This window comes from Mus caroli, unplaced genomic scaffold (genome assembly GCF_978045245.1).
Source record: "Mus caroli unplaced genomic scaffold, Mus_caroli_1 scaffold_1, whole genome shotgun sequence".
NCBI lineage: Eukaryota > Metazoa > Chordata > Mammalia > Rodentia > Muridae > Mus > Mus caroli.
Window position 1 is genome coordinate 51,160,049 of NW_028227256.1, and position 13,193 is coordinate 51,173,241.

Here is a 13,193-nt window from a genome sequence, read left to right on the forward strand (position 1 = left end):
ATATATAAATATATATATATGTGTGTGTGTGTTTAACATGTTTGCTGGTTGCACAGCAATGTAAGTGCATCAAATACTACAAACTGCTCTTAACGTGGGGCAAAAATGTGAACTTAATTTTACAGAAATTTAGAAGAAATATTTTTATATCTTGTTACACAATGGGAAGCACTCATTTGGAATAGCATCTCTGTTGCTGTCTCGGCCTGTGTGGCATGATGCTTATCTTCCTGCTTCTGGGAAATCTGGGAAGTAGTTTTCTTAGGAGAGGAAGAAGCTACACTCTGTTCTTCTACCAAAAAGCTTTTAAGGACACTTAACCCAAACTTTCCATCTCTCCCCTCTCCCTGTCTCAGAGGGAAGTAGTCTGTCTGTCAGAGTACACAGTTGCTTGTCTTCACCATTCTGAGAACTTCAGGGTGAAACACCTTGTAACATTTAAAGGTGTTTGAGTGTTCCTTTGAAGTCACAAAATCTTACTGGTAATAAAAATGAATATGTGATATAAGAATTTATTCTTGGAGAGAACTTATATGATAAGAGTGTAACTGAGTACTTATGGAATGATTTCAGGTTAGTTTTTTTCCTAATCAGAATACTAATAAGAAATTCTATATATTTTAAAAGTGTTTATTAAATTTATTTCTTTATCCACTTTACATCTCATTGTCAGCCCCCTCTCCTCCCAGCCCCTTCATGCAGATCCGCACCCCCCTATTCCTCTCTCCTCTTCTCCTTTGAGAAGGTGGATCACCCGCCCAGTCCTCCACCCCCAGAACATCAAGTTACTGCAGGACTAGGTGCATCCTCTCCCACTGAAGCCAGACAAGATGGCCCAGTTAGGGGAGCAGGATCCACAGGTAGGCAGGCAGCAGAGTCAGGGGCAGCCCCTGTTCCTGTTGTTGAGTGACCCACATGAAGACCAAGCTGCTCGTCTGCTTCATATGTGCAGGGGGTGTAGGTCCAGCCCTTGCCACTCTTTGGTTGGTGGTTCAGTCTATGGGAGCCCCTAAGGGTCCAGGTTAGTTGACTCTGTTGGTCTTCCTGTGGATCCCTGTCCTCTTCAGGTCTCTCAATCCTCCCAACTCTTCTATAAGACTCCCTGAGCTCCATCTAATGTTCGGCTGTGGGTCTCTGCATCTCTCTCCATTAGCTGCTGGGTGGAAGCTCTCTGAGGACAGTGATCAGTCTGCAGTTAGAATAGAGTATCACCACTAGTGTCAGGGCTGTTGCCCATGGGATGGGTCTCAATTTGGGGCAGTCATTGGTTAGCCATCCCCTCTTTCACTGCTCTATCTTGAAACTATTTAATAGTCTTTTTTCCCCCAGTTTTTTCCCCACATTTTTATGAGATATTTTCTTCATTTACATTTCAAATGCAATCCCAAAAGTCCCCTACCCTCCCCCCACCCTGCTCCCCTACCCACTCGCTCCCACTTCTTGGTCCTGGCATTCCCCTGTACTGGGGCACCACGCCCAGCTCTTTAATAGTCTTTTTAAAAACTTGTTTTATTTATTTACATTTCACATTGCCAGTCCCACCTCCAAGAGTTCTTCACCCCCATCCCCCTCCCCTTTGCCTCTGAGAGGGTGCTCCCTCACCTGCCCCCCTCACCCACCCACCACATCCCATCTCTCTTCTCTGAGGCATCAAGTCTCTACAGGATTAGGTACATCCCCTCCTACTGAGGCCAGACAAGGTAGTTCTCTGCTACATATGTGTCAGGGACCATGGACCAGTCTGTGAATGCTCGTTGGTAAGTGGCTCAGTCTCAGGGAGGTCTGGGGTCCAGGTTAGTTGACACTGTTGGTCCTCCTATGGGGTTGCCATCCCCTTCAGCTCCTTCAATCCTTCCCCTAACTCTTCCATAGGGATCCCCGACCTCAGTCCAATGGTTGGCTGTTAAGTATCTGCATCTGTCTCAGTCAGCTGCTGGTAGAGCCTCTCAGAGGACAGCCATGCTAGGCTCCTGTCTGCAAGCACAACATGGCATCAGTAATAGTGTCAGGGTTTGGTGTCTGCCTATGGGATGGATCCCAAGTTGGGCTGGTCACTGGATGGCCTTTCCTTCAATCTCTGCTCTATGTTTGTCACTGCAGTTCTTTAAAAAGAAATCATAACTTTTAGAGCAGTTTTAGATTCACTGCAACACAGAATATAAAGTGTGAAGACTTCCTAGGTAGCTCCTGTCTCTACATGCCCTGCCTCTCTACACATGTGTAGCCTCCCTGGTTATCAGTATCTCTCATTGGAATTGCAGGGTTACTCTAGATGAATCTACATTAATGTATCATTTTAGCTAAGTTGTTAGCATATATTAGGGTATATTCTTGGATATTTGTTCATTCTTTGGATTTAGATAAATGTATGTTCTTATATTTACAGGGAGTGATTCTATATATATATGTGTATATATGTGTGTGTGTATATAATATATATATTATATATATATATATATATATATATATATATATATATATATATTATATATAGAGAGAGAGATGTTGAGGCCTGCCCGCAGTCCACAACACGAACGGTTCAACTGAGAATGGCAGTTCGAGCTGAAAAGAGAGGAATCTAGACGGGGCGGAAGAAAGAACGGATCTAAGACAAGATCCTGATCAAAGCTCAATTTTACTATTTCCAGACACTCAGTTATAAAGGAAGGGGGAGGGAACCCGATTTCCCACCAAGTAACTCAGGGTCCAGTAGCAGGACGAACACGTGTGTGCCTCTTCCAAGCAGCAAAGGCAGGTTCCAGCAGTAGGCGTGGCAGGACGAATGAGCAGGTAGCTCCACCCTTGAGCAAGCAGGTTCCAGGCTGGGGGAAGGGAGGCCACATCTCCTCCCATTAGTTAACAAAAAGAAAGGGCTGGCCTGAGGCAGAAAAATTATCTATGTTCAATAGTTCTGCCTGAGTTCTTAGGGCTAAAGAAAAAACCTGTTTCCGTGGGATTTCCTAACTTTTCTAATGGTAAACTGTATTTGGCTAAGACTGTCTTTATTATCCTAGTAAACCACTAACAGAATAGGCTCTGACTTTATAATGCTAATTAGTGCTGAATAGGTAACTACCTGTTTGCATTTTAAGTAGGGCGTTGGAACCCTGGCTGAGTTTAACTAAACAAATTTAGAATAACAATGAGCTGATAATCCTCCGCAATTTTGGATGGCAGGCGGGGAAACAAGGAGAAGGGGTAAGACTGGCTGGCTCCTAGTACAAGGCCAGTTGGCTTTTTTTTATTTGGGTGAGAGGCAGTGAAGGGCTTGCCCTTTTGACAGTAAGGTCTCCAACCTCTCTCCCCCCTATTAATTAAGTTTAAATAGGCAATGCTTAACAGAGGTGATCAAATGATTTTCTCATCCGTAGATGAGTGGGCCTTTAACCTTGACTTGGGTGGACATTGACCTGATTCCTCCCGTGAGCATTATAACAACTCACATCTGTGGCTCTTGGTATCTTTTGGGGAGGGGAGGCAGAGCCTTAGGTATTTTTGGTTTTTAGCTGGAATCGGATACCACCCTCTTTCAAATCAGGTGTGTCACACAGGGAACTCAGAAACGGTCAAGCTGGACCTTCCCTCCGCAGTAATCTCCTGCGCCAAGCGGTACCCATACTGTATTCATATGATTATGAATCAATACACACAGTTCTGAGCGATGCGCGGTCTCTATATGAGACTTGTCAACCTCAGATTTAGCAAGGCCTAGACAAGAATTATGTCATTATTAACACCATTAATTTTGGTTAAAATAGGAGCTGAAAGTCTTTCCTCTTCATACCTGTTATTCCCTAGCCTGAGGAACCAAGGACACCTTGCAGTAACAGCAAGGATGAAAAGCCAGAGGCCAGCTAAGGGACTAAGCCCATCTCTATTAAAATAAGAACTAATCTCTGTAAATATTTGAAATTTCTACTTCCCTAGCTCTCCTGGTAAATCTAAATCTTATCTCAGACTGAAAGCCACGTGCTGGGATGTCCTTGGAAGGGAGATTAGCAGTACCACCTGTTTGCTCTTAGGGGCGGAGAACCGGAGAATGTGGATTGACCTGCTTGAGAAAAGAAAGAAATCTAAACAATGAGAGGGTAGCAATGTAAATTTTCTGTTTGGAGAAGTCAAGGTACTTTATTTAGATGCAAATTGTAAAGCTAAAGCTAATCTCCGGCCTCCTGTAGGGGAATTGGCTCAGAGGAAAACAGCTTCTGGGAGCTTCCACTCCCAGCTGAATTCTAAGCACAAGAGGAATTTTAGTCTTTAGAATGATACTTACGAGAAGAGACAGAATCTGTGTTTACCTGACGAATTAATCTCTCTGGTAGCCTTGGAAAGAGTCTTCCAATCTGAGGGGGTTAAGTTTGACTCCGCAACTGTGTCCAGTAATGCTTGAGTGAATGGGGCTGAAGGACCATATTGCACAACAGCCGCCTTTAACTCTTTTATCAACTTGAAATCCAAGGTCTGGTAATGTCTGGTCCTAGCATCTTGCTGATCAACTACCTTGACCACAGGAAAGGCCAGCGTATTAGACGAATTCTGTCCTTTCCCATGAGCCTGACTCACAACTCTTTCTAGCGGCACCTGGTGAACTACAGAAGAGTTACTCTTCTCTGCTTCTGAGATCTTTTTTAGTTTCCGAAGCTCATTAGTCAGCCTCTGAAGCTTAATCTCAAACTCTAACTCGCTTAGCTGTGTGTCCCTATGAGTAGCACCTCCCAAAGTGGTGACTATAGGTGAAGCGGGAGATTCGCAAGAGGACCAATTCTCATTAAGGTAATGGCAATTCCTCTATCTGAGTGATTTTTGTTAAAATTCAGTCCATCATCAGAGTTTCCACATTTATCAATTTTTGAGTTAAGAAGATCTTTTTCTGAGGAGGCCTTCTCTGATAGGCACTCCTCCTGAGATACCACAAGCTCCGCCTGAGGGCAATTTAGCCCTGGAGAAGTTGCATCTTTTATAGCATCATTTACAAGCGCCCAGAGGCCTAGGGTAAAATTATCTGTCTAAGCGATATTCAGGGCCTCACCAACTTTCTCCCAGGTTCCACAATCTATCATTTCTTCTTTCTTGAACCATGGACAACAGCTATCTATCTTATCTAAAAAATTTCTTATTAATTGTACTTCAAGCCTTACTCCTCTGGCCTGAAACAACTCCTGAAAACTAAAAACAACCGCCTGATCCATGACTTTAAACCCTTCCTTCTTCCACCTAAGCAGCTTTCTAAAAAGCTGCGGCACACCACCTGTTTCCGTATCTAGTTCCGATTAACAAGCTGCTGACCCAAGCAGAAACAGTGTTGGGTTAGCACTGATTCAAACTTGATTTGTGTCCTACCGCATCCTCAGCAACACTTTACAAAACTGAAATTTTAGGCTAGCGCTAGCATGTGTACCTGTCCGTTGCTCCGATACGAAGATCCTTTCCTTTCTTGTGGAGCTCCACACAGCAGTCGTTTCTCTTAGCACCCCTCTGCCATTCTTCAGGTCCCAGTTCTGGCGCCAACTGTTGCGGCCTGCCCGCAGTCCACAACACGAACGGTTCAACTGAGAATGGCAGTTCGAGCTGAAAAGAGAGGAATCTAGACGGGGCGGAAGAAAGAACGGAGCTAAGACAAGATCCTGATCAAAGCTCAATTTTACTATTTCCAGACACTCAGTTATAAAGGAAGGGGGAGGGAACCCGATTTCCCGCCAAGTAACTCAGGGTCCAGTAGCAGGACGAGCATGTGTGTGCCTCTTCCAAGCAGCAAAGGCAGGTTCCAGCAGTAGGCGTGGCAGGACGAATGAGCAGGTAGTTCCACCCTTGAGCAAGCAGGTTCCAGGCTGGGGGAAGGGAGGCCACAGAGAGAGAGAGAAATTCTTACATATGTGTGTGTGTATATATATAATTCTTACTTATATATGTGTGTGTATATATATATATATATATATATATATATATATATTCCTTTCTTTCCCTTGGTAACCATTGTGCTATAGATATGTCTTTACCAGAATGTCATATTACTAAAGCATATGTATAAATTTTTAGATTGGCTTCATCAGAAAATTTAAATTTCCTTTGTATGTTTTTATGGCTTGATAGCTTATTTCTAGTGTTAAATAATATTAAATTACCTGAACGTACTATAGCTTCCTAACATAACAAAAAGACATGTTTTTTAAAGATTTATTTATTATTATACATAAGTACAGTGTAGCTGACTTCAGATGTACCAGAAGAAGACGTCAGATCTCATTACAGGTGGTTGTGAGCCACCATGTGGTTGTTGGGATTTGAACTCAGGATCTTTGGAAGAGCAGTTGGTGCTCTTACCTGCTGAGCCATCTCACCAGCCCACAAAAAGACATTTTTGAAACAAAAAGATATATGTATATAAACACACTATAGAATACAGCAGCAGTGAGTGTTTTGCTGAAAAAATATATAAGTACTTGAGCCTGGGGACTTTAGGAAGCTGAGTTGAGTGAGGTTCTGAAGGACATCTTGGCTGCTTTCAAGTTCAGCCAGTTAGAATGAGGCTTATGCCAACATGCATGGGGCTTTGTACACAACTGAGCCTTCCATTCCCTGGGAGACCCTGGAAGCTAGGTTGCTCAATCATGTAACAGTTTCAGTCTGTAAGAATTTGCTAAATGCTCCACTATTTTTCATTCCCACCAACAAGAATGAGGGTCCTCTGCATTCATATAGGCTTAGTAAACCCTGTAAGAAATAAAAGGCTGTCTGGAAGTCAAAGATATCAAGACACGACACGTGCATGTGTACGCGCACGCGTGTGCACACACATGTACTCAAATACACAAGTGGACACTGATAGTGGTCAGAATACAGACCTTTTAATAGAGATGTGTATAATATATTGCATATATGAAAAAGAAAACAACTTCTTTTGTTTTGCTCCAATAGGCTACACAAATATCGCTCAAGAAAGAACATGAAGAAAACATATATTTGAAATCTGAAATACTATCCCTTCAAGATGTATCAGGAAAAGCACAGGTGAATCTTTGCTCTCTTTGTCTTAAGATGTTAATATTTGTTTCGTTAGAGAATCAAGATTAATTGCCTGATTATATTAATTCATATCTCTTTCATCTAGCTTTTTATTTGCAAGGTGGGCTTCATCTATGAACCACTCTCAAATTAGGTACATTTTGGATTTCCCCCACCCAAATTCCTTTGACTCTGTGGTACACAAGGCTAAATGAGTCACAGGTTATACTTTACTTTCTAATTGTATTAGGCCTTTTTCTATGATAAAATACCTGGCAGAGGCAATGTAGGCAGGGACTTAGCGTGGCTCACAGTGAGCAGGTCATGGCAGCAGGAGCTCAAGGCCATATCACACCTACAGCAGGGAGGGGGTGAGAAGTGCTGTCCTCAGCTCACTTCTCCCTCTGACCCAATGTGGGACCTCAGCCGTGGGATGGTGTCACCCACATTTAATGTGGGCCTCAGTTAACCTTGTCCTGAAAATGTCTCACAGGCGTGTCTAGAGGTTTGCTTCCATGGAATTCTGAAGCCCATCAGGTTGGCAACAAGATTATGTATTGGTGGGATGTCCCGTCCCTCCCTCAGCACATTTCTAAGGAGCTCCACAGCAAGGGTTATACATTAAAGTGGTTGTTCTGTTGAATGGTCTGTGTCAGACAGCACAGTAGACGTAATAAATGTTTGTTTGCTGTGAGATTTATGTATGATTATTTTCTTCAAGGAGCTGTGCACAAATGTGACATATACTTTCTATTAATACATGAATGTATATTGAAAACATTAAAGGGATACACAGGCAAACTGTTTCACAGAGCCCAGGGAAGTGTTTATCATTGAAAGCAACTTTTCTGTTGGCACAATTTGACTGCAATAATATTAGTGTCATTGTGCTGCTGTGCTTTATAATAAATGAAATTAAAGAATATCCTCTTATAATCACTACTGTTTCTATTCTGATAGTACTTAACACTTTCCAGACACAATTCTAAGCAGCTTACATTACTAACAAATTACAATCCTTTCAAGTGCGAGATCAGACTGATTACTTGTGTTTAGCAGATAAGGAAGCTGATCTACAGAAAGGTTTGCCAGCTGAGCTAGCAAAGTGCCAGAGGTTCTTAGGACGGGTTGTTTTGATTTGTTTCGATTTATGAAATTTGGTTATAAACATGTTAGCTATTTCTTTTTCACAAATGCACCCTTATTCTCGGTGAAATTTTTCACTAAAATATATGCCCCAAACCAGGTTTTGAAGTGCTTACCTGTAACCCCCACACTCTGCAGTCCGAGAGCTAGAAGTTCAAGGTCCTCTTTAGCCACCAAAAAGTGTGGCCAGCCAATCTCAGCAACAAATAAACAAAAATAAAATCCCTGCCTATTTCACCTTAAAAAACAACTTGAGTGTACATCTGTCACAAGAATATGCATGTGTGGGGCTGAGGTCGGGGATGTAGCACAGTGTAGGGCCAAGCAATTTACGTATTTACAGTACTGAGCTTAATCCAGAACCTCAAAAAATGCAAATTTCAATATAAAAGAATTATTATCTAACAACTGGTATGTAAAAGGGGTGGTGTCTGAAAGGATTAATCTTGTAAGATTACAATCCATATTTTGCTTTTATAAATATTATCATTGGTGGTGAAAGAACACGGATATTTTATGTTATTGGGTAAGTAATTCCCAATGTCGATGATAAAGTTTTGTTGATGATAAAATGCTGCATTGTCTGTGTTCTTATCTAGACACTTGCACTGAAATTTCATTCTGTGAAAGTCTTGCTCTGCCTGTCTTATATTCAGAATTGTAAAATACCAAATGCCTGCGGCAGCCCAGAAACAAAATCAGTTAATTGGTATTGATCCCTTTCTCTCTCTCTCCATGACTTCCACTTCTGGCAATAGCATCCAAAATACCTTTTGTAATTCTTAAAATATTTTCTCCACCCCCTTCAACTATTTCCTATTTGTTGACAATTTCAGTCATTTATGTAAGGAGCATTGATTGTAACCATTTACCACAACCTCACACCTTTTCTGCTTGTGCTCCCACCCATCTCCCTCCCAACTTTGTGTCCTCCTTTTAAAAATTCTTATTACCACAGATCCAATTAGTGCTGTCCATATGTGTGTTGGTGTGTGGCTAGCCACTCGGACAGGGAAACCTACCAGCAGCCACAGGTCTCAAAGAAAGTGACTGCTTCTCCTTCACTTCAGTAGCCACCAGCTTCCAATAGCTCCTGACTGGCTTTATCCTGTACAGGTTATGAGCAGATAAACACAATTCCTGGGATTTGTGCGGCAGTCGCGCCATGTTCTGAAGTCAGCATCTCACGCCTTTCCTGCACATTGACTACTGGCTTTTCTTCCCTCCCCTCTGCAAAGTCCTGTGAGCTGTGGAGAGTGGGAAGCTGGTGTAGATGACCTGTCCACAGCAGGGCACTCAGAGTTGCTTGTTCTTAGTACTTTGCTATGTTACCTTTCTCTGTATCACCCACTCTTCATTGTGAAGAGAAGCTTCCCCGACCAGGTGGAGAGCAGCACAGATCTGCGGGTATAAACTAAATATTTAGAATGAAATTTGACTGCATGAACATTTAGCAAAACAACAGCAGTAGGTTTCCTCCTAGGGCCTATTTCCCCAGTCGGGAGATTTAAACCAGGCTTACAGCTCTAGGCATGAAATCCGTCCGGTAGAGCAGACATAGCCAATCAGAAAGCAGTTGGTTACTTCAGTAACAATAAGCCCTTGTTGCACCAGTGGGCATATAGCATATCTTGTTAGCAGGTCATTATTGTAGCCTGCAGGATCCAGTGCTGGGAAGACAATTGATATCCTTTCTCTCCTAACTGGCTGTTCAACACCTTCTGGAACTCTGAAAGCTAGCTAGCAGTGAGAGAGTTCCCTGTTCAGTTCAGGGTTGATTTTGCTGTTTTACATCCAAAATGAGCACTGTCCTCAGCAACAGGGTCTTACCATCTAGTTACAGTAGGCAACCAAGACCAGAGGCAGTAGGATATGTTGTTTGGGTTACCTCTGGGGCTTCCATGATCAATAACTCATAGGAAGGTTTTGAAAGTAATTTAGACTAATCAAATATTAATTGATAATATGTTAGCTAAATTAGGCTTACATATAGTGGGTTCCTATGAAATCATTAAAAATAATATGTAAATAAAGTGATTATTAGAAAGACATGTGACTTGCTGTATATTTTGTCTTAGGTTTTGAATGACCAGCTTTCCAAAAAGTGTTCAGAGCTAACCAGCATGCTTCAGGTTGTTAAAATGGAAAATTCAAGAATTATTGCTGAACATCATGCTATTTTGAAGGTATTCTTTTGACACTCAAACTTCATTTATTTACTTATTTCTTCTTTCCTCCTTTTTTCTTTCTCTCTTTCTCTTTCTTTCTTTCTTTCTTTCTTTCTTTCTTTTTCTTTCTTTCAAAACAGTTTCATTTATCACATGCTGAACTCAGATTCATTATGGAATTAAAATTGACCTAAAGTTATGGCTTTACTACCTCACCCTTCTGCCCCTCTGCCCTCAGCCTCTACTTGACTTATGTACCCCAGCAGACTTGTCTAAAATTCACAATCTTTCTGCCTCAGCCTATAAAATGGTGGGATTGCAGTCTATTATTATAACCCAGTTGTTATTTTTTCCACTCCACCACCAGCTGTTATTTTTTGATTAGTAGTTTCCTCCTTTTTTGCAAAGGTGTGATTTGGCTTTACAATTCAATGGTTTTTAATGCTTTCCACACAAATACCACTTTAGGAAAAGTAATTACCTCTTCTTGTATTTATGTAATAATGACATATAGTTTAGATTTATTTTATGTATATGAGTACTTTGCTAGTATGTATATATATATAATATATATATATATATATATATATATATATATATATATATATGCTACATGCCTGCCTGGTGCCAGAGGCCATCAGAAGAAGGCATTAGAGCCCCTCAAATTGGAGTTATGGATGGTTGTCAACCACTGTATAGGTACTGGGAACTAAACCTAAGTCCTCTGCAAGAGCAGCAAGTGTTGTTGACCACTTAGCCTTTAATAACACTATACATATAAATGAGTCTCAAATACTTAGTTTCCCCCAAAACATCTGTGACTTGCCATTTTCCTTATAGTATGCTAATAATACTCTTGATTTTAGCTATTTGAAATTCTGTTCCTTAGTTAAAACTGATTTTCATTACAAAACTTGACCATCCCAATAAACACAAATAATTTTTCAAATTCTGGTTCTTGGACACTAAGAAATAGTAGCTCCTATGTGATAGACTGTTGTTGTTGTTTGTTTGCTTGCTTTTCATATACTAATATGATATTAAGGATTTTACATATGTTATAGCCTCTAATTGTTATAGCTGTTACATGTTATCCTTTTTTCCAATAAGAAGTTAAATAAAATATAGTTACGTAATTATAATGTTACAAGGCTTGAAAAACTATTATGGATTTAGGTAGAAGTATTGCTAATTAGAAAATGGTGAGCCAGAGAGATGGTGAAGACAGTGAGTACTCCCATTAGCACAGCACATTTGAGGGCAGTGCAGGAGAACCTCAAAGGAACCCACACCAAACTGCTGAAAATGCTTCTCTCCACAGGCAGTTCGGAGGGAAGGAGAAAAAAAGAGATGGAAGGTCTTTTCATGTGATGTTTGGATGGGTTTCTATTGTTTTCATATTTTAAAGTAAAATCATATTGAACTTTTAAAATACTAAAATATTTTAATGTAAATTTTATTTTTAAAAATATATTGACTTTTATGGTTTCACAAGATATGTTCAAGGCTGGCATATAATACTTCCTCATCTTGTCTAGTAGAACTATAAAATGACAGAACTGTAGCCAAAGAGAAGGCTGGGTACTCAAACTCTTATAAAGGCTTATGAAAATGAAACAAGTTTTGAAGTGAGCCTAGTGACTTTGAACAGTTACTTTGAATATCAACCCATCAACTTGCAAATCAGCATTTCCTACTACTCTCTCAGGTGGAGCAGAAAATGATAACAGATACATTTCAAGAGCAAAATTTACTGTTAGACGCAGCCCATGCCAGCATCACAGGAGAGCTCCAAACTGTGCAGAATGAAAAGGCACAACTCCAGATGCACCTGTAAGTAAGCAGTGTCCACATGTGCACCAGTAAGTGGTATCCTACATGTACACTTTTGTTCACTCACAGTAATTTTCATATTTGTGAGCCAACTCTAGGGATAAAGAATTTTGCTCTTCAGGAACTAGTTTGCTAGAACATTCTGGTAACTGTTGTCAGATGGGAATCATGTTAAGAACATTTACCCCCAACATCTGTCCCAACACTGGGAGTAACTGGGACCAGTAGAACCCAGGCACACAGGAATTCCACCAGACCAATGGCATGGGTTTCTTCCAATCTGTCTGGGCCAGTGCCCTTGGGCGCCAACTCCACAGCCAGTCCCACAACGTACAGTGGAAGCTCCATTCCCAGGCACTCTAACATGCCCAGGATCACAGGATCCTTGGAGCTTGATCACAACAGGATCTCAGGGTCCCAGAGGCAGTTTGACTCCCAGGAGCTCAGACACACCCAGGATCTCAGAATCACAGGATCACAGAGACATCTTGACTTCCTTAAAGAAATACAGGATAACACAGGTAAACAGCTAGAAGCCCTTAAAGAGGAAACACAAAAATCCCTTAAAGAATTATAGGAAAACACAATCAAACAGGTGAAGGAAATGAACAAAACCATACAGGATCTAAAAATGGAACTAGAAACAAAGAAATCCCAAAGGGAGATAACCCTGGAGTTAGAAAACTTAGGAAGGAGATCAGGAGTCATAGATGCAAGCATCACCAACAGAATACAAGAGATAGAAGAGAGAAACTCAGGTGCAGAAGATAACATATAAAACATGGACTCACCCTTCTGGTCGGAACCAGTACCGGGTCACCTTGGGTGAGGAATCGGCAGACACTCCCAAGGTCCCGAGAGGACTTTCCATGCAATCTTAGGACCACCAAGTGAGTGGTACACATCTTTTGTTCAATTCCAATCGCACGGGACCAGCATAAGGGAAACAGAAACCCGGCCTGACCAGGGTCACAAGTCCCTTCTGGTCAGCACCAGCACTGGGTCACCTTGGGCGCTGAGTCAGCGGACACCCCCAAGGTCCCA

At 41.4% G+C, this 13,193-nt stretch overlaps 1 protein-coding gene across 8 annotated transcripts in view; it reads left to right on the forward strand.

Moving 5' to 3' along the window:
* The window catches only part of Ccdc150 (coiled-coil domain containing 150), a 107,814-nt gene that overhangs the window by 26,497 nt on the left and 68,124 nt on the right, over window positions 1-13,193 (forward strand). For all 8 annotated transcript variants that reach the window (XR_002378903.2, XR_002378904.2, XM_085837329.1 and 5 more), the window contains 3 exons: window positions 6,916-7,008; window positions 10,227-10,334; window positions 12,025-12,149. Coding sequence is in view for 6 of the 8 variants with exons in the window: in XM_085837329.1 (XP_085693455.1) it covers window positions 6,916-7,008; window positions 10,227-10,334; window positions 12,025-12,149 (326 nt within the window). In the remaining 2 variants the exon portion in view is untranslated. The remainder of the gene's footprint in view (window positions 1-6,915; window positions 7,009-10,226; window positions 10,335-12,024; window positions 12,150-13,193) is intronic.